General features: G+C 32.8%; 1 protein-coding gene and 1 long non-coding RNA gene across 3 annotated transcripts; one reads left to right on the top strand and one right to left on the bottom strand.

The window, feature by feature from the left end:
- Positions 1 to 703: 703 nt before the first annotated feature.
- Positions 704 to 5053, top strand: LOC115999034 (luminal-binding protein). The gene is made up of 9 exons (XM_031238762.1): positions 704 to 851; positions 1055 to 1145; positions 1955 to 2222; positions 2312 to 2526; positions 2639 to 2881; positions 3316 to 3795; positions 3896 to 4050; positions 4162 to 4244; positions 4339 to 5053. Exons 2-9 carry the CDS (start codon positions 1082 to 1084, stop codon positions 4835 to 4837), a joined length of 2007 nt encoding a protein of 668 aa, XP_031094622.1. The 5' UTR covers positions 704 to 851; positions 1055 to 1081; the 3' UTR covers positions 4838 to 5053.
- Positions 5054 to 7764: 2711 nt separating this feature from the next.
- LOC115998416 lies at positions 7765 to 10433 on the bottom strand. Of its 2 annotated transcripts, none has more exons than XR_004093892.1 (2): positions 9739 to 10433; positions 7765 to 8489 (listed from the first exon to the last, which is right to left on the bottom strand). It is a non-coding gene; the product is annotated as an uncharacterized LOC115998416 (long non-coding RNA). The 2 variants fall into 2 exon arrangements; XR_004093891.1 differs by having other exon boundaries at positions 7765 to 7926.
- Positions 10434 to 22002: the final 11569 nt, after the last annotated feature.

Here is a 22002-nt window from a genome sequence, read left to right as displayed (position 1 = left end):
TCTTCATTTGACCTTAACTTAACCAAAATCTGACGAAATGACCAACATTGGAAAAAATTTGAAAATCAAGGGGCTTAAATTGTCCAAATTAAAAATCGGGAACTAATTTTGAAAAATCAACATAGTCGGAGAACCATTGCTGGAATTAACTCTTTTCTCTATATATGTTAACTTCATATATGGAGTATTTTTTTTCATGGTGCCCTGAGGCCTATAAAATAAAATAATAAGACTAATCGTATTTATCATGTTCAATACAACATGTTTATAGAGAGAGTACAAATTTAATAGGTGTGTAGATTTAATGACCTTACTCTTATTCCTAATTTATCACTTAAGAATCAATTAAGTTATTGGTATTAGATTGAAGAACCTCTTTCTTTGCATTGCTGCTTTTGAGATTGTATGTGTTCGATGAACTTATCGATGGTGTCCTCCATCTACTTGAAGGTAATGTTGTAAGGATTTACATTTAAAATTTTGAAAAAAAAAAACAAAAAAAAAAAACAGAGCATTCTATACTTTTCTAGAAAGATAATTGTGAACATGTTTATTTTTGTTTTAATTTTTAATTTATTTGTTTAGAAAAATAAAATTTTTATTCAATTAGTTAACTGGCTCTAGAAGCCTCGAACGTCGATTCCTTTAAAAGACTAAAACGTGTCAAAACCTAGTGTGTAGCTCCATTATCTTCAGGTGGACGTACCAACTGAGAATCACTGCTCAGTCTACTCTCTCACTTCAACCTCCCCAAAACCCGATCTCCTTAACGTCGCCACCCTTATAACACAGTCGACTCTTCTCGAACTCGCTTTTGGAGCGCCTAGTGATCTCTCGGTCTTCGGATAAAGGTATGAGCTTTGTTTATACTGATATTATAGATGTAAGATTCATAAACGTATATTAACTTGCTTGATTTTTGAATGGATCCATCGATGCATGATTCGATTGTTTCGTTTGATGCTTTAATGCTTTTCTATTCGAACTTTATATTATCGTTATAGAGAATAGATCTCTGGTTTTTTCACATACGGATGATTTGCATACATTGTAGGTGAAGAGAGGAAGTGACAGGTAAACCATGGCCGTGGGAGGCTATTGGAGGCGAGGTGGTTCACTCGTCGTGCTAGCGATCGTCTTCATTGGTAAGAATTGCTGTTTCTGTTTTGCTCATTTTGCTGCGGCAAGCTTGCCGAATAGATCTGTGTATTTATTTATGGCTTATAATGCTGTGATATGGAGAGTAGCGGAGTAGATCTAGATCTGTAACTTTCTAAATTTGTTTGTTTGATTTGATTAGAATTTAGATTGTCTAAATCTGGACGATAGTTTCATTTCATCCTTAATTAAGTTATCTGTGTTACCACGAGTACGTGAGACTTTGAAGACAATTCATTGACTTTATTTAAAAAAAAAAAAAAAACAGAATGTGGAGTAGCCTTCTTCTATAACTCCAACTCTTTATATTTTCTGTTTATACCCAGCTATGTACTTGCATAGTCAAGTTGTAAACAGAAATCCAGACCATAAAGAACACCCTCTCTATCACTGTATCACACAATATCTTAATCAATTGTGGGCTGTTTCTAATTCTCTGAATTTAAATGGATCTCCAGTTTATTTGAACCCAGCTACATACTTACAGAGTTCAGGTGATAATTGGATTACCCTGGGAATTTTTTACAGCTTACTCAAATTTCTGGACATTTCAAGTTCCTTCATTTGCTGAGGCTAAGACAATTTTACTCATGCATGAATCACAAAGCTCTAGCTAAAATAGTCTTCTTTATAAATCAAATTTTGTGTGTTCATGTGGTTTGCTGATTTCATTCAATCATTCTTAAGCCCTCTTATTAGTTATTACTCACAAACTTGTGAAGAACTTATGCCATGTGGATTTGAACTTGAATGGAACTGAAATGAGTTTATGCTGACTGGCTTGTTTATATAATAGGATGTCTTTCTGCAATTTCTATCGCAAAGGAGGAGGCAACAAAATTAGGAACTGTTATTGGAATTGATCTTGGAACAACTTACTCCTGTGTTGGTGTTTACAAGAATGGTCATGTTGAAATCATAGCAAATGATCAAGGAAATCGTATTACACCATCATGGGTGGCATTCACTGACACAGAAAGATTGATTGGTGAGGCTGCAAAGAACCAGGCAGCTGTCAACCCTGAAAGAACTGTCTTTGATGTTAAGAGGCTTATTGGAAGAAAGTAATGTCCAGTTTTGTAATATGTTGAAAAGCCTTATCCTTTTTGCCTGTGTTTGAAGTATACTTATAGTTGCTATGCACTGTTAACAGGTTTGAGGATAAGGAAGTCCAGAGGGATATGAAGCTTGTTCCTTACAAGATTATTAACAAGGATGGCAAGCCTTATATACAAGTCAAAATCAGAGATGGGGAAGTTAAAGTCTTCAGCCCTGAGGAAATCAGTGCCATGATTCTAACAAAGATGAAGGAGACAGCTGAAGCATTCCTTGGGAAGAAAATTAAGGATGCTGTTGTTACTGTGCCTGGTATATATTACAACTCTTTAAACTATGACTTGATCAATTTTATCACACATTATAACATGTTAATTGCTTCAACTTATTAAATTTTGGCTTACATCTACTAAATATCCTGCAGCATACTTCAATGATGCTCAAAGGCAAGCTACCAAGGATGCAGGTATTATTTCTGGACTTAATGTTGCAAGAATTATTAATGAACCAACTGCCGCTGCCATTGCCTATGGACTGGACAAGAAAGGTGGTGAGAAAAACATCCTCGTATTTGATCTTGGTGGTGGAACATTTGATGTCAGTATCTTGACCATTGATAATGGTGTCTTCGAGGTTCTTTCCACTAATGGTGACACCCATCTAGGAGGTGAGGATCTTACACCACATTGGATTCATTTTTTGTTTGAATAAATAATTGCCTCTTGTAAGTAGTGTCTAGAATTATGGTCATGCTATCTGTGGTTCACCAATTATGGGCTATTTATTCTGAAGATAATAGTGTTAATACTAGAGTAATACTTATTCTCTACTTGTTCTTCCATCTATCCCTCTATGGGGTCTTGGAAGGGAAGTGCACACCCCTGCACTACTTCTTTCTTGTCCAATAGTAATGGCATAGTCTAAGCTGTGAAATTAGATGGGCATTGTGATGTTGGGATGTTAACAGCCTTATTTAGTTATCAATATTCTCATCAATGAGAACCTTACTTAGTTATCAATCTTCTCATCAATGAGAAAGATTTAATGTTTGTGAAAGTAATCTGGCTAAAATTGTGTGTTGAAACTCCTTTGTTCTTGCAGGTGAGGATTTTGATCAAAGGATCATGGAGTACTTTATCAAGCTGATCAAGAAGAAGTATGGAAAGGACATTAGCAAGGATAACAGGGCTCTTGGAAAGCTTAGAAGAGAGAGTGAGCGTGCCAAGAGGGCATTGAGCAGTCAGCACCAGGTCCGAGTTGAAATCGAATCACTCTTTGATGGTGTTGATTTCTCTGAGCCATTGACTCGTGCTCGCTTTGAGGAGCTGAACAATGATCTCTTCAGGAAGACAATGGGACCTGTGAAGAAAGCTATGGATGATGCTGGATTGGAGAAGAACCAAATTGATGAGATTGTTCTTGTTGGTGGAAGCACCAGAATTCCAAAGGTTCAACAGCTCCTGAGGGATTACTTTGATGGTAAGGAGCCTAACAAGGGTGTGAACCCAGATGAGGCAGTTGCATATGGTGCTGCTGTACAAGGTGGTATTCTAAGCGGAGAAGGTGGTGATGAAACAAAAGGTACTCTTTACTTGAAATCATCACATATTTTAACCATTATCGTGTGTGATCATGATAAGAGTTGATGGTAAGAGATTTACATATTGTTTACCAATTGTAGATATTCTTCTGTTGGATGTGGCTCCACTTACCCTTGGTATTGAAACTGTCGGTGGAGTGATGACCAAATTGATTCCTAGGAACACTGTGATTCCAACCAAGAAATCCCAAGTTTTCACTACTTACCAAGACCAACAGACCACCGTCTCCATTCAGGTAATACACAATGAATAAACAGATTTTTGTAATGCCATTTTTCTCAGCTTCAATGCATATTTGTGTTCTTCTGTATGCTTGTAGTTTCACTTGTTCCTAATTTTTTGACAGGTTTACGAAGGTGAAAGAAGTCTTACCAAGGACAACAGACTGCTTGGAAAGTTTGATCTTACTGGAATTCCTCCTGCTCCAAGGTTTGTCCAATTGGCTATTTTTTCCCCAACATTAGAAGAATTATTTCAGCTTCTGTTAATGATCCGTGATTTGAGTGTCATTCTACTTGAACAGGGGAACCCCTCAAATTGAAGTCACATTTGAGGTTGATGCAAATGGTATCTTGAATGTTAAAGCTGAAGACAAAGGCACTGGTAAATCAGAGAAGATAACCATCACCAATGACAAGGGCCGCCTGAGTCAAGAGGAGATCGAACGCATGGTTCGCGAGGCAGAAGAGTTTGCTGAGGAAGACAAGAAAGTAAAGGAGAGGATTGATGCCCGTAACAGTCTGGAAACCTATGTGTACAACATGAAGAACCAAATCAATGACAAGGACAAGCTTGCTGATAAGCTTGAATCTGAAGAGAAGGAGAAGATCGAGACAGCTGTGAAGGAGGCCCTTGAGTGGTTAGACGACAACCAGAATGCCGAAAAAGAGGACTTTGATGAGAAGCTTAAAGAAGTGGAGGCAGTTTGTAATCCAATTATTTCAGCTGTGTACCAAAGATCAGGTGGTGCCCCAGGTGGTGGATCATCATCAGAAGATGATGATGCTCATGATGAGCTGTAGACAGACTATTGACCCTGATGATGAAGAGTACGTACGTGTTGAGGCAGGAAACTGGGCATAGGATACTAGGTGAGATGAGTTTAGCGTAATTCTTCAGTGTCGGAATTTCAAGTGAAGAGATTTCACCCGCTTTGCTTGTTTTTGTTGAAAGGAAGATACTCGAGCAAGATATTTTTGCATTTACATGAAACAAATGGTACTTCGTTTACCCAATTCTCTTGCTGTTTCTAATTGCCTGGGCTAGCTATTTAAATGTGGTGTATGATGGATTTATGGCTTATTTGGTTAACAGGAAAAATAATTTTTTCTTAAATTTTGAAAAAAAAAAAGAAGAAAAAGATTTTATCTTATTTGGTTGATATAGAATTTATTTCAATGGAAAATAAGTTCTTAGGAACTAAATTTCAATAAAATCAACACTTCGAGGAAGATGCGACGTTGAATTTCTTACTCAGCCCGGTCTTTCACAACAATACTTCAGAGTAATGCATTTAATCAACTTATAATCACTATTAACTAGTCTAATCAATATCCACAACGAATTGGAGTGTGAGGCCATTGGAGTGAAAGAATTTGTCTTTTTAGATAAAGAATAAAGAATTACCATTCTTTTTCTACTTATGTTTAATCAAGTAAGAGTTAATACCCAATTTAGCCCTGGACTAAATTGAGTATAAAAAGTCAATTAAGTCCCAGGCTTTGATGATTTTACTCAATTAAGTCCCACATTGACAATTCCGTTAGTTGACGGTTAAAAGTAGGTTTAATATGATAATTTATCATTCATCCTCCCTTTTGGTCAAATTGCCATCTTCTTCCTCATTTCTCCTCCATCCATAGCCTTTGATCATGGTGTTCCACAAATGGGCATTAGGTTCTTCGATCAGAGTGAAAAGAGAAAACGCATAGGAAGAGGCCGGGGAACGCATGCAAGGATATGCAGTGGTCGAGTAGTTTCCTGAGCCATAATTCTGGTGGCAGAGACCACATGTGATAAACAGAGAGTGAATTTGCATGAGGCGGATGAAGCTCCATTTTTTCTGTGTAGTCGTACAGTGAGTTTTGAGGCCAGAAGTTCAACGAGCTCATCAATATTAGGCTATGTCCTCTTTCCCTTGACCACTTTCTTCTTCTACCACCATTTTGAACTTTGCATCTCCTCCCCAATCTCCATGCCATCAACTTTCCTACAACTTCCATCATCATAACCACAAGCCAAAACCCAAAAAATCCTAACCCCCCCTCCCCCCTCTTCTCTATGCATCTATCTTTCTTTGATCTTTTCCACAATTTTCTTTCTACTTTTTTTGTTTGGTTTTGTTTTTTTTTTTGTTTTTTGTTTTGTTTTGTTTTTTTTTTTTGGTTTTTTTTTTTTTTACGGTCGGAAAGAAGATGCAGGAGAAATGAGCCGAGGAAAAAGATGGCAATTTGACCAAAAGGGAGGAGGGAGGATAAATTACCATATTAACCCTACTTTTAACCATCAACTAACGGAATTGTTAACGGAGGACTTAATTGTGTAAAATTATCAAAGTGCGAGACTTAATTGAATACAAAAAGTCACTTAGGACTAAATTGAGTAAAATCACTATAGTCGAGCACTAAATTGGGTATTAATTCAATCAAGTCATTGAATGACTTCTTAATTTAAATAAATAAATAAATAAATAAAATGCTCCATTTATATATAATTAATTGGAATAAAATAACACTACTAGATGATGAACTATAATCACTTTTTCTTGCAATCCTCGACTAGATAACTAGTATAAACTTTTTTTCTTACTTTCCTCTCATAGACGAAGAAAAGGTCTTCGATAACTTTTAGTATTGTTAGCCTTTACGGCACGTTTGGTTCACGAAATGAATTTTAAGGTAATAGAAATGCTATTCCATAAGGAATGGAATAGGTAAGGAATAGAATAAGAATTGTATTCTATTGTTTGGTTCGCGGAAGGAATAGACTTTAGGAATTATATTACAGTGTTTGGTTGGTTTAAGGAATAGAAATGAAATATGTTTTAAAAGACATAAATACCCTTATAAAATATGTAGTAGTAGTAGTGGTAGTGGTAGTGGTGGTGGTGGTGGTGGTTCGTAGTTGTAGTCGTAGTCGTAGTAGTAGTAGGCGTCGTAGTAATAGTCGTAGTAGTAGTAGTGGTAACAACAGCAGTAGTAGTAGTAGTAGGAGCAGGAGCAGTAGGAGCAGGAGCAGCAGCTAGTGGTAGTCGTAGTAGTCGTAGTGGTGGTGGTGGTGGTGGTGGTAGTGTTCTAATTACATAGAGTTTATATCCACATTGTATAGCCTATGGGCTTGTTTGGCAATCAGCGGTTAGCGGCTACATATCAGAAAGCAGATTGTATTACTGGTTTGTAAAAAAATATTTGGTAAAAATTAACTGTTTAGGTCAGCGGTTAACATGTAAAATGACCTATAAGAACATTCATGTTAATATTAATATTAATAGTATTATTATGTAATAATAAAATAAAACTTATAATAATATTAATAACAATGATAAGAAAAAAGGAATAATAATAATAATAATAATAATCTCTATCTCTATATCTCTATATATAAAATAGCAACAAGAGCAGCATTAAATGCAGTACTGGCCAATTTCCCGCCCAAGCTGAAACGGCGTCGTTTTGAACATCTAGGTATTAGTTCGGATAAATAATTATGTTCACATTAGGTTATCAGACTTTTTTGTATTACCTATGCATGTATTAGTTGGCTAAATTAATGCCTGTGAAACTTCCAATAAATAAACATTCAAGAAGCACAATATTCGAATAAATATGGGAAAACGAATCGTTTGCATTCTTAATTACAAATTTGAAGTGATTGACATATAATTGAAGAAATCCTTTCTGAAAGGATTTTTATTTATTTAATTTAAATAACATAATCTGATGCTTCATTGTTCCAAAGCTTGCCTTTTCGTTTTTCTATAAGGCTCCTGATTCAATTCAACCTCTATATAAAGAGGTCGAATGACCTGTAGAGACTCAACCAGAGATTATCAACAATGAATAACACCAGCACCACAAATATGTTCTCAAAATATGTCAAGGAAATCAGTCAACTGAACACCAAAGGAGGAGCAACAAGGGTTAGATTTGTTAGAACATATGAAGTACCAAAAGATCAAGGATGTGAAATCATGAAAAGTAAAGAATCTTTGTTTCACAATGAGGAGGTAAATTCAGTTTATCATTTTTGTATTTTTTGTTTTATGATATAAACTGTTTTTTGTCTTCTATGGGTATTTGGGTGTGGCATTGAATGAATCTGGAAAATTTAGCATTAAAAATTCATAGCTACATTTTTTAAATCTAATTCTGAGTCATTATAGCTACATTCTGAGCCTGATCTGATTATAACTATTATTTTTTAAATCTAATTCTGAGTCATTATAGCTACATGCTGGAATTAGATGAAGATGATGAAGACTCTGATCTGGTAATAACTATTATTTTTTAAATCTAATTCTGAGTCATTATAGCTACATTTTATAATCATCTTAATTATAATTTTTTTCAGGAATCATTTTAAAGAAAATGTACCTTAGTCTGAAAATGCAGATAGTACGCATAGATGCATGCTGGATCAATTTTCATCTACCAACTCAGGATTAAAATGTCAAAGCTGGCAACCATAAAATAGGAAAGAATATAACTTGGAGGCATCCCTGTTGGTTGGCTATGGATTTATATCTAACTTGGAGGCATCCCTGTTGGTTGGCTATGGATTTATATCACCTGCTTATGGTGATTTAGTCCTTTGAAACATTTATATGACCTTATATGATTCTATGAAATGCTTTCTATTTTAAGCATTTTTGTCTAATAATTTCTTAAATGCATTACAATTTTAAGCATTTTTGTCTAATAATTTCTTAAATGCATTACAATTTACTTTTTCAAATTTTAGTTCTCCAAACTAATAATCAGCTCTATAATATTTAAAAATTTAAAAAAAATTAACTGTTACAAACACTTGATTAAATAACATGTTGACTAAACTTGGTAAGAAATAAGATGGACTTGATTTTTTTTATAATGGTATTATTCATAATATATTTATCATATTATGCTGTAGTCAATAGTGGGATGATGATCATGTTCCAGCCATGATCAAATATTTTTATTATTCATCCCAACAAGAGCCCCTTATTGTTTTGATTCAACTTTGTAGGGTAGGATCTGTCAATTGTTTGTTATCCTACAACAGCCCTTACTCAATGAATTTTTTTCACAATAATAGTTTCAAAATTAGACATACAAACACTAAGATAACCAAACAAAAACAAATCTGGCAAAGAAAAAAAACAGATTAAACAATTCAAAATACTCAAGAATAAATAACAAAAATAAAAGACAAAATGTGTACACACTTATGGAATAAGCAATAAACATATTTCACTGCCCACTAACTTAAAAAAAATTATTGAAACTGGCACAAACATATTGCCAGGCAAACAGAATACAGTAACTTATTTACAATGAAAAAATAATAAGGCATAAAGAATTTAATGCTTACCAGTTGCCTAGCACAGATTCTTTTTTTATGGTTAATAAGACATAGATTCTTTTTTTTTTTAAATAAACATATATTGACAAGTAAATTTGGATGCTCTCTTTCTATTTCCAAGGAAAAAAAACAAGAGTCACTGCAGGTTTTAAAAATTTATAGCATCCAGATAAAGTCTATATATACCAATTGATTTTTTTTTTCTCACTAAATTAGAAAAGATACAAAACAGAGTCCACAAATAGAGTATACGACAACCAAGATGAAGAAAATAATTACATCAACGTTTACACAAGGCAAGAGGAAACAACATTCAACAATGTCCGGTATGTATTATTCAACTTTTAACTATTTAATTTGTTACCTGATCTGTACTTAGCTACTGTACGTATACACGATTGATTACGTAATATATATTATGTTGTGCATTTATCCTGCAAAAAAAAACATTTTAAATTTATTAGCTAAATTAAATAATGACAAAAACTATTCCATATTCGGAAAAAATGTATTTCCAGTACTTGCATGTATAATCTAGGGTTTATATGTACAGATACACACACATACACACACATATATATACATATACATAGATCTAGCATTGAATTTGATATTGTTTGAAATTTCGTGGAATAATTTGATATTCATTACAAATTTGGTAGTAAGAACATAACAAATTAGAAAACCCTAGCAAAAATTAAAAATGAAAATATAAGTATAGGAGTGGTAACATATACTTATCTATTGGGGATCTATCAAAATTCTTGATTCTAGGATTGACGACGGCAGTATAGCTTCAAGGCCATCTCTGAACCGTTCTTACTGATCGTCGTCTGGAAAGCGTATGAAATCAACAACGGCAAAAAACTATGGTAAGTACATATTAACAGGGTTTAGGCGCTGGATTTCTTGGACGTTCAGAAAAAAAAAAAAAAGCAACGGTGTCGATTTCATTGTTACGACACGAAGCCGGAAACAGAGGAGGTTGGTCTACATCGGTGAAGATCTTAGAGAGAACGACGAGCGACGACCGCAGCAGAGAAGAAGGAAGCGCAATCGTCGATTAGGGTAGGTTTTGAGGGGTTCCAGGATTTATATGTGGGCTAATGGGCTTCGGGTTTGGGCTGAGTAATGGGTCAGATTATTATAAATGTTATGGGCTTTGCATTGTAGATATATTGGGTTACCACTTTATATAATTGTTTGTATCTAATTATAATTATTCAATGTTAAATACTTTGATGTAGTCTAATATGTAGTATAATTGTGGGTATTTATACATTATATATTATTATAATGTTTATGTAGTATAATTCTTAGATTATCATAAAAGTAGTATATTTTATATATTATTATAATGTATATGTATATGTAGTATATTTTAACTAATGTATATCCTTTAGTTACTATTGGGTCTAAGATGAAACATCATTAGCAAAACAAAGGTACTTCTCTCTACTCAAATTTTAGTACTGTTAAGTTTAAGTCTATATATATATGTGGTTAATAATAGATATGATGGCGGTAAGCAACATTGTATATATATTAATGCATATGAAGTATTCAATACACTGTTAGACAGAATTATATGATACTTACATGAATTCAACACACTGTTAGACAGAACTTACATGAATCGCCGGTAAAATTTCTAGATCTACCAACTTGCACCTGAAAACAAGAATAATTAGAACAGATCTCTAACTAGGTCAGTATAAATGGTAGTGAGTTCCGGTAAAAACTTCCAGAATCAATGAATATGTAAGCATCTAGCCAATTATCAGGTTCAAAAAACTTATCTTAACCATATCATGGGAGTACCAAACCGGAACCGAGTTCTTACAACAACCCGGAACAGAACATTACACTCTTGCAGAGTATAAGGTCTACGATGCCGGAAGACAAACTCTGAACTCCCTGCAAAATCAACTCCGGCGAACTCGGACCTGGAAAGAAAAATCCGGCTACATGTTAGCCACCGAGCTAAGTCTGCATGACACAAAATCAAAAGATCCATTCCAAAATCAAGGATTTCGGAAAGGATATACGCATTTAACACTCAGAATGGCAAGATTAATCGATCGAACTGGCCAAATTTTTAGAGAGAAGTAGGAGCTCATCGTGAGGGGAGTGTAGAGAGAGAGGGAAATGCTGAAATGAAGAAGCTTCTCGACAACGGATCTTTGCTCACTAACCATTTTATTATTAATCTTATTAATATTAATATTAATATTAATATTATTATCATTATTATTATTATTATTATTATATTATTATTATTCATATCTACTATAATATTATAAAAATGATATAATTTTTAAAGTATTATAATGAATTATTTTTTAGATTGTAATATTTTTTACCGTTATCCCATAAATATTTTTGGTTATTATTAGTGAGAAGAAAAATTTATTCTTTTGGTAAATAAATTGCATGTACATCTCGATATTACTTTATTTAAAAAAAAAAATAAAGTTAGTATTTTTCCTAGTTGAGTTGTTTTCCTAAATCTAGGCAGTTAGCATAGATTAAAAAGAACGTATTTGTGGTCTCAAATACATATGAAGAATATCCATTGCATACAAAAAGCAAAGACAGGGACAATACTGATAAATTATTTGGCAGTTACTACTGATAAATTATTTGGCAGTTAGCATAGATTAAAAAGAACGTATGAAAAAATGTAATAGTACCAATGTTGCGTACCATGAAATTTTTGAAAATTCGTAAATTTCTAATATTAAATAATAAATTTGTTTAATCAAACTTTAAAAACGTTTATTGCATTACAATAACTTCGAATAACTTCGATTAAATAATAGCATTAGTTACATTCGCGCATCGCGCGGGTACAATACTAGTAATAATAATAATACAAAAACAAAAATGGGAATTTTTGATCCCACATCGGTAACTCATGAATATGAGCTCCTCTATATAAGAGAAACATTGCTTCTCTTTTGAAACTAACAACAGGACGAGGAAGCCTTAAAGCCAAAATCTCCTTCATTTAAGAAGCCTTAGTTGCTCTTAGTTACAAGTTTTTTTTTTTTTTTAATAATATAGGAGCATTTTGGGAAAATGAAGATTTTTCTCCAAAACGCCATGGGGTAAAATTGGAAAGAGTAAATACCAGTGGAGGTTCTCCGACTTTGATGGCACCGCCACTTTTAATCCTCAACTTTGAAATCAACTACTTTTAGTCCTTCGACTTTGATGGCAACGCCACTTTTAGTCCTCAACTTTTAAATCAACTATTTTTAGTCCTCTTACTTTTTGTTTCTAGCCGCATATGGTCCTTTCTTTACAATTGGACATCTAATATCATTTTCTCAAGGGCAATTCAATCATTCGGTCCACAGACTATTGAAGTTTTTTTTTTTTTTTTTCACTTCTTAATTTTTCTTTACAACTTGCATTCTTGGAATATGCTTAACACTAAATTTTGAACCGAAAGACTTAATTGCCCTTGAGAAAATGACATTAGATGTCCAATTGTAAAGAAAGGACCATATGTGTCTAGAAACAAAAAGTAAGAGGACTAAAAGTGGTCGATTTAAAAGTTGATGACTAAAAGTGACAGTGCCATCAAAGTCGGAGGACCTCCACTGGTATTTACTCAAATTGGAAATAACAACATTAGGCTATTCCTGAGTCTTGAGAACTCAGGAATAGCCTAATACCTAGGGGGGCCTAGGAATAGCTTAATACCTAGGAGGGTCTAGGAATCTCTATTCTCCTTGCAAGGGGAATAGGTCATTCCCAGGAACGTAACAATGTTCATGAGAATAGAATGTTTTACCAAACAGCGGAATAGGCCTATTACTTGGAATGTTATTCCATTCCATACCTATTCCGCGAACCAAACGTGCAAGTGCTTTTAAAAAATGGTGAACATTTGTGAAAAGATTAATATATATATATATATATATATTAGAAGGTAAAAGTTGAAAAATAATTATTAAGTTCCAAATAAATACTCTGTAATTTATTTGAAAAAAAAAATCATTACGAAAATTATTCACCCTTAACCAAACGTCAAGGGTTCGATCATTGGCCTTAGGTATGGAATAGTCTTAAATCTCTAATTCTCTAGGCTAGCTGTCACAAAGTACATTTTATCTAGTGCAACGGTTTAGTGCACACACTCGAATAGTAACTGTGAGTTTTTCTCTTCACTAAAAAAAAATTTACTATATGATAAATGACAATCATCAAAACATTCAAAAGGTTAAAGTGATATTATAAACCTACCATAACGGAAAATAATACATGGACTTCCAATTAAGTTGTACTTCCTACAAGTACTCCCCACACAGAAGTTTGATGTTGATACTCTGGGGCTTACAAGATGAAGATAACCTATCATATCTCGTCACGTTAGGGAATAAAAGTGAAGGAGTATAGAATGAGAGTCCATGTAGTAGAACACTTATAGTCACATTAAATTTTTTTTTTTTAAATTCACAATTTCGATAAGTCATACAATGTGTGGTATTTTATTATCAATCAAATAATTAATTGGCAATAATTATTTTACTTATATTTGTATGATATCATCAATCTCACTCTTTTTTTTTTGGTCAAATTTTTATTTAGTCCACAATATTGATTCAGTGAATAAGAAATCCCAATTAATATTTATTACTAATACTAGTTATCACACGCACATTACGCGATTAAACCAATGCCCAATGCGTATTTTTAAATTAGTGTTCCTTAATTGGTTAAAGTAGTCATATAATAATGAGAGAAAAAATGCTAAATCAATAAAAATTAAAAAAAAATAATCGTCTCGATGCTTATATATTTTAATAAAACATAACGAAATTGTAAATAGCTAAATTGCAACTAAAATAAGTAGAAACAAATAAACGAACCACTTACATGAGAGCAAATGGTGTGTCATCATTGTCACTTGTTTGGGCACTGGTCCGACCATTTAAAATCCATGTGTAATTGTATTTGTGATCATACTGATCAAGTACTTTATAGTTCGTCAGGACATGTTTGACAATTACATTTGAGATGATGTACCATTTGTTGGTTTGTAAAGTGATATTATACATTCCAATGTCATTATCAAACACTATTAATTGAACCCGAGTTCCTTGCATTTAGATATATCATTTACAATGATGTTGGTGGTGAATGAGAGCATCTTCATAATAATAATAATACTAATAATGATAAAAATAATAATAATAATAATAAAGGGAAAAAAATTTACTATTTACTTACTGTTTCATCCTCAAGTACGACGAGCATATCCTTTTTCTCAGGCGTTCTAATAGCGTTTTTTGGTTCGTTTTTCTTAATGATATGAACTGTACAACTCCAGCCCACAGTTTGTGTGTTAATATCAATTAACTTTACTACATTTGTCATTACTAATATCCCTGTGTCATGGAAAATATGTTCATAAAGGATGTTATGAAATAATATAATGGGAACCACAACATAAATTCAAAACCATAGATTAAGGAGTTAGAAGTAACTAAAATGTGTAGATTATAGATGAATATAATGAGAACCACAACATTACATACAAGGATACAAGTATAGATGAACAGATTATACAATAGATATATTTACATAACGATATTGAAGTTATAATAATTAATGAGTATACCATCATTGATTTTAAAAAAAAAGTAATAATTATGAGTACAAATACAAATAATAGAATTAGCATGATAATACTTTGACAATCATACCTATAGAATGCCAAGTAGATGGTGTGTTGCAGAATATGTTATGTTTAGTTTTGGGTGAATACCAGTGAGAAGGGGATGTGTTTATATACGGTTGTTTTGGTTAGAATAATAGTTTAGTTAGGAATATATACAAAATTGTATTATAGAATCTTATTAAGACTTCAATATTCTAATTTTAAGTTAGGAGAATTGTATTATATAGAATATTGCCAATTTGTTTGAAAACTGCAATAAAGAAATAAATTGTCTAAAGAATTTAATGTTAAACTTCCGTTATATTTAACGGAAAAATTTGGTAAAATTATAAAAGATTATGATATATTAGGAATTTAATTGGATGTTGTACTATAAGAAGAACACAAAGTACAAAAATTTGGTAAAATTATAAAAGATTAGAATATATTAGAAATTTAATTGAATGTTGTACTATAAGAAGAACACAGTACAGTATGTTATAGCAGACTATTACACCAACATTTTTTAGTTCCAGTTAAGGGTCTAACATTATTAGCTTTTATTATAAGTGTAGAAGTAATCCGTATTAATTAATACTCGCAAGGTTTGAGTTTATTGGGAATAATGCAAGATGGTTTGAAGGCCGGGGTGGGATCTGATGTCATCGGGCATTATTTCACTTTTTGGAATCTAAGTTGAAGCCAAAGGCTACGGATCCCCATGCATGTGAATATGTGATACAAAATTCTTGACATTTTCATATGAAAAATAGTATATGTAATTTCATTTTTTATTCTTAACTAAGAACATGTACAAATAGGTTATTGAATTATTTGGGATTAGCAATTAAGTCATTGAACTTAAATAAGCTTCAAAATCATCAACGAACTTGGCAAAAAGAAGCAATTAACATTCTTAGCAGGTGATTAAGATGCTATGTGTTAATTTTATTTTATATTTTATTATTTTTATTATCCAACATGGACTACACTAAGCATTGAAGTCAATATTTAATTAAAACCCTAACTGCATGTTTGGTTTGTGGAATAGGCCTGGAGAATAGGCATATTCCTTTGTTTGGTAATATTTTTTTTCCCCAGTAACAATGTTCCTGGGAATGACCTATTACCCTTGCAATGGTAATAGCTATTACTAGATCCCCTTGGTATTAACCTATTAGGCAAATTTTATTATTTACTATTTTACCTTTATTTAAAACTTAAAATATGTTTAGATCACAACACTCTAAATTAGATCAAATTTAATTTTTTTTTATATTGTTTATGTGGTGAATGTATATGATGTTTAATTTTTGTATATTCCTAGTAAATAATCCATTCATATTCGTGGGCAAATAAAATCAAGCAATGTTTGGAGAAATAGATATTCAGGCGGTCCATGCAACTCTTGAGGATGTAAGCCAAACTCTTGATCTCTCAGTCGTGGATTCATATGAAGAGCTATATAAAAAAATTTGCGCACATGTTTGGGATAGAAAGCTCAGAGGTGATGAACTGTGTGCTCTACCATGATGCAGCAAGTGCCATCAAACAAATTGGAGATGACCCATTGAGGTTTGATGAGCATTTGTTTTTGAAAGATTATATTTAACTTGCAGAACTTCACCTTTGCAATTCTGTACTAGTGATGGTGTGTAGAACTTGTAATCTGATGAAGATAATCACATCATATTTTATGTACTTAGGACTCTTGAATATCTGGTCATTTGTTGCTGGAAGACTTCTTGAAATAAGGAGAGACACCCATTTCAAACCAACTTCCTAAAAAACTTTATAATTTCTTCTTCTGAATATTATTAAATGCTCTTTAAATTTTTTTTGTCATTTATATGAATATTTTGTTTCATAATTTATAGATATTTTTTAATATTGTAATTGCTATAGAATAATATTATATAAAAACACTTATGTAATAATAATAATAATAATAATAATAATAATAATAATAATAATAATATATTTTATATAAGGGTATTTATGTCTTTTAAATATATATTCCATTTCTATTCCTTTAACCAACCAAACGTTGGAATGCAATTCTTAAAGTCTATTCCTTTAGCGAACCAAACAATAAAATACAATTCATGTTCTATTCCTTACTTAATCCATTCCCTATGGAATAACATTCCTATTCCCTCTAAATTCATTCTGTGAAACAAACTTGTTGTAAGTGAAGGAGACTCTGGCTCTTCGTTCATTCCAACATCTTCTGATTCTTCGCGAACAGCAACAGATAGCCTATTGAGACACAGGTTTTAAACATTTCATTCGAAACCGAGCATTTAGAACAAGTTTCTCAGTTGCGAGACTCTATTGCATCCGAAATATATATGGAATGACTATTTATACACAAATGATTTTCCTCATGTCTAGTCTGTTCATATTGATTAACATTGTTCTAAGCTGAAATGAATTCTCACATTAAATCTTGCATGTCCAAAGAATATTGTTTATTTGTTTATATGGCTTCAAAGGGCCTGAAACGTTGCATCGCATATGACTGCAAACGCGAAGAATCTGAAGAATCCGAAGATGTTCGAATGAATGAAGAACCGATGAAGAAAATAGTCTCCTTCACTTAGGGCTTTAATTAAATATTAAATATTGACTTCAATGCTTAGTGTAGTCCATGTAGGATAATAATAATAATAAAATATAAAATAAAATTAATACATGGCATCCTAATCCGCGCAAACTGATAGTCAACCTGCTAAAAATGTCAATTGCTCATTTTTGTTAGGTTCGTCCTTGATTTTGGAGTTTATTTGAGTTCGATGGCTTAATCCCTCAAATAGTTCCATGGTCTATTTGTACCTTTTTCCTTCTCAATTTTACTCTCATACACAAAATTTTGATATAAATACTTGTATACTGGGACACACATAAAAAAAACTATCAGTATTGATCACAAAATTTAGAAACTGCATTAGCCACGGTCTTCCACAATTCAATGTGAAACCAGAAGCCATGTAATCCATATATGCATGCATGATGCATGCATGCGGTCAGACTATTTAAGCACAACACTAAAGCGCAGTGGAAGACACTGGCAAATGCATGCCATAACTGATAACTTGGCATGCATGCCTACTTCAATTCACAACTCCAAAATGGATTCCAAAAACTGGTTGGTCAAGATTTTAATTTGGTTAAGCCATTCTAAAACCGCTCCACAATTGTCTTTGTCTAGCATAGCATCACGAATTGACAGACAGGTATTGGAAATTCGGATTCGGAATAATTCAAAGAGTTAGATTGTCACTCAGTCTAGCACCACAGATTAACACCCAATAAAATAACTCAGTGAGTTAGATCGGTCCACTCAGCCCCGCCGCTGGCTTTAAAGGAAAATACTACTTGCACTCTCAAATTTTACTCCCTACTTGTACTCCCTCACACAATAGTTTGATGTTGACACTTTTCTTGGGATCACAGGATGAAAATAACCTATCATATATTGCCACGTCAGGGAGTATAAGTGATGGAGTAGAAAATGGGTATACATGTAGTAGAACTCGGCTTTAAAGGGGATGAACCACGCCAATCAACTTTAAGTCCGTCGTCCATCCACCCGCAAATTATATCGTGGACCGTGGTCCACAATGCATTGTGGACCGCGGTCCCAAAACGACGTCGTTTTGATTAATGAAAACAGACGGATGAATTCGCGCCACTCACTTTCTTTTCATATATACTGCACTTTCTTTTCATATATACTGCAGTTACATTTCAACACAACTGCAGTTACCTTTCAACACAACTGCAGTTACTTTTTGATATAACTACAGTTTCATTCGATAATATAAAAACACAAAAGTGAAACTGTTATTCAGTATCTGTTCATATACACTGCAGTTACATTTTGATATAACTACAGTTTCATTCGATAATATCAAACACAAATGTGAAACTGTTATTCAGTATCTTTTCATATACACTGCACTTTCTTTTCAACACAACTACAGTTACTTTTTGATATAACTACAGTTTCATTCGATAATATCAAAACAAATGTAAGGCAGTATCTTTTGGAATGAACTGTAGTGTCAATTACGGGGCTCCATCTCCCACTTACTAAAACGACGTCGTTTTGGGACCGCGGTCCACAATGCATTGTGGACCGCGGTCCACGATATAAGAACTGCCATCCACCTAGCCCGCTTTGACCATATTTTAATTTATTTATCATATAATTATGGGTGTGTTCAAAAAAGATTGAAGAATTCCGGTAAAAATTGAAAACTGATTTCAACCGTCTATTATAAAATGTTTATTATTATTATTTTGGTAAAATAAACTGGTAAAGTCAGTCCTCACTTTTTACTTAAAAGTCTGTTTTCTCACATGAACACACACACCCACTCTCTCTCTCTCTCTCTATATATATATATATATATATATATATATATATATATATATATATACACACACACACACACAAACGTGAGGAGAAATATGAACCTTTGATCTGTCCAGATCAACGACTCTAAAACAAAATAATAATAATAATAATAATAATAAATTAGCGCTTCTAATCTACGTGATGCCATCTTCTCCAGTAAACCATCTCTGATCTACTATCTTTAATTTGCATTATGTTCAAATCATGGAAGGCACAAAATTGTCTCCTGGAAGGCACAACAGTACGTGTACACTAGAAGGCTAAACAATGTGCACTCCAAGACAAAATAATATGCACTTCAAAGGCACAACAATGTGCTCTGGAAGGCTTAATAATATGATCTGGAAAGCTCAACAGTGTGTATTTTAAAGCACAACAATATGCTCTGAAAGATTCAGCAATGTGCTTTGGAAGGCTCAACAATGTGCACTGAAAGACACATCAGTGTGCCCTGAAAGCACACCAGTGTGCTCTAGAAGGCACAACATGAATTATGCTTTGAAGGGTACAACATTGTGGTATAAAAGAAAGAAAAAAATACACTAAAAAACAAGAAAAATAATTTACTGACATAAAATTACCATAATGTCACCACATTTTAAAAAAAAAGAAGATATCTCCATTCTGGATCCTTAATTTAAATTTTATCAATGCTGACAATGAAATTTCAATACACAACATGTTGTATAACAAAGGCTATCCACCACCACCTTACTACACACTTATCTTATCTGATCTTGTCATTTATTTGCAAAGTATAATTAAATACAATTAAAAAAATGAGACACAAAACATTTTGTATATATTTAAAAAGTTTAAAAAATTTTGGATTAAATTGCTATGTAAAGCCTTTTTTTATTTATATTAACAAAAAATTTAATAATAAACAATAAATTTTTAATATTTTAATTTATTATAGTCAACAATATGTTAACAACTAACATTTTTATATTTTGTATTCAAATGCATATTACTTATTAGTTTATTAAAAATATTAACATTAATAAAATTTTATATCTGTTCATAGCTACTTTCTCAACCTAGGGAGTGTAAATTGGGTGCCATTAGACCACAAGGTCTTTGGCGATAAAATTTTATATATGTATTGCAAATATTAATTTATTTTATTTGAATAAATAAATTAAACCACATGCATGTATTTTAATATAAATTAAAATTAAATTTTATTTGTTAAGAAATTAAAAATCTGAATAAATTTAAATATTCAAATTTAATCTTAATTATTTTTTAAAAAAACTTATTCTTTACAAGGTAGTATTTGCTATCCTCCACGGGAATTGAATCCCGTGTCCACCATTTAAAATGATAATAATTACGAACAACAACTTGTTCATAGAAAATTAGCAATAAACTATTGCTGCAAATGCGAACAATAGTGACTCACTATTATTCGTGGTTGAAATTTTGTTGTTGCGATTCTTGCGAACAGGAGCAAAGTCTTGATGTTGTTCATAGCAACTGTTGATTCAAAAATAATGATCAATTTTGTGTATTAATGTTTGTTGACGTATGTTGATAAATAAAGGGAAGAAATATTGCAAATTATACTGTGGATCATGGTCCACAATGCATTGTGGACCATGGTCATGACTGATATTGAAGTTATGTTGAACTAATACTGCAGTTGTGTTGAACAGATACTACAATTGTGTTGAAAGGGAACTGCAGTTGCGTGGAACAGAGGTCATTCATCCGTTCAACATAACTGCAGTATCAGTTCAACACAACTGCAGTATCCGTTCAACACAACTGAATTATCCGTTCAACACAATTGCAATTCCAGACGGATGAAACGGCCTTTGTTCCACGCAACTACAGTTCCCTTTCAACACAACTGCAGTATCAATCCAACACAACTGCAGTATCAATTTAACACAACTGTAGTATCAGCCATAACCCATGGTCCACAATGCATTGTGGACCATGTTCCACAGTGTAACGACTGAAGAAATATGGGTGTGATGTGATTAAGAAAATGAAATATAAAATGTAATGCATGCAAATGGGATTATGTGACACAATATAAGTAATGCATGCAAATGGTGTGATAGCTTTCCAGTGTTGTTATTTCCGTACTTGATCATTATACTTATGGGGTTCTCATGTTGATATACCTCTCACATCTTACCTTTGTTCTCAAAATTCAGTATCTATCAACGTCTTATCAATTGCATGTTCTTAATTGAATTTTCTTGCATTATTCAATACATACTGTTGTGGCTATGTTACCTTTGGCTAATAATGTTTATCAAAAGGGGGAGACATGCTATGATTAAGGGGGTGGGGAGGGGGGAGAGTGTGTATGGATTAAGAGGGAGAACTTGATGTACACTCCGTTATGAATTAAGGGGAGAGTGCATATGACATTGAGAAGGAGACCTGGTATGAATTAAAGGGGGAAATTGCCATGTGTTTGTTTGATTAACATATGTCAAAAGGGGAGATTATTGGTACAAAAATAATGATCAATTTTATGTACTAATGTTAGTTGATATATGTTGATAAATGAAGGG

The sequence above is a fragment of the Ipomoea triloba genome, chromosome 12 (genome assembly GCF_003576645.1).
Source record: "Ipomoea triloba cultivar NCNSP0323 chromosome 12, ASM357664v1".
Taxonomy (NCBI): domain Eukaryota; kingdom Viridiplantae; phylum Streptophyta; class Magnoliopsida; order Solanales; family Convolvulaceae; genus Ipomoea; species Ipomoea triloba.
Note: the sequence above shows the minus strand (reverse complement) of the source record. Positions and strands in the feature narration are given on the sequence as shown.

What these genes read in the sequence shown, in the direction of transcription:
- LOC115999034 (XM_031238762.1), top strand. Translation starts at nt 1,082, where the DNA reads ATGGCCGTGGGAGGCTATTGGAGGCGAGGTGGTTCACTCGTCGTGCTA. An exon ending in TGCTGTTGTTACTGTGCCTG is followed by an intron (nt 2,527 to 2,638) that starts GTATATATTACA and finishes AATATCCTGCAG; the next exon opens with CATACTTCAATGATGCTCAA. An exon ending in AGACCACCGTCTCCATTCAG is followed by an intron (nt 4,051 to 4,161) that starts GTAATACACAAT and finishes ATTTTTTGACAG; the next exon opens with GTTTACGAAGGTGAAAGAAG.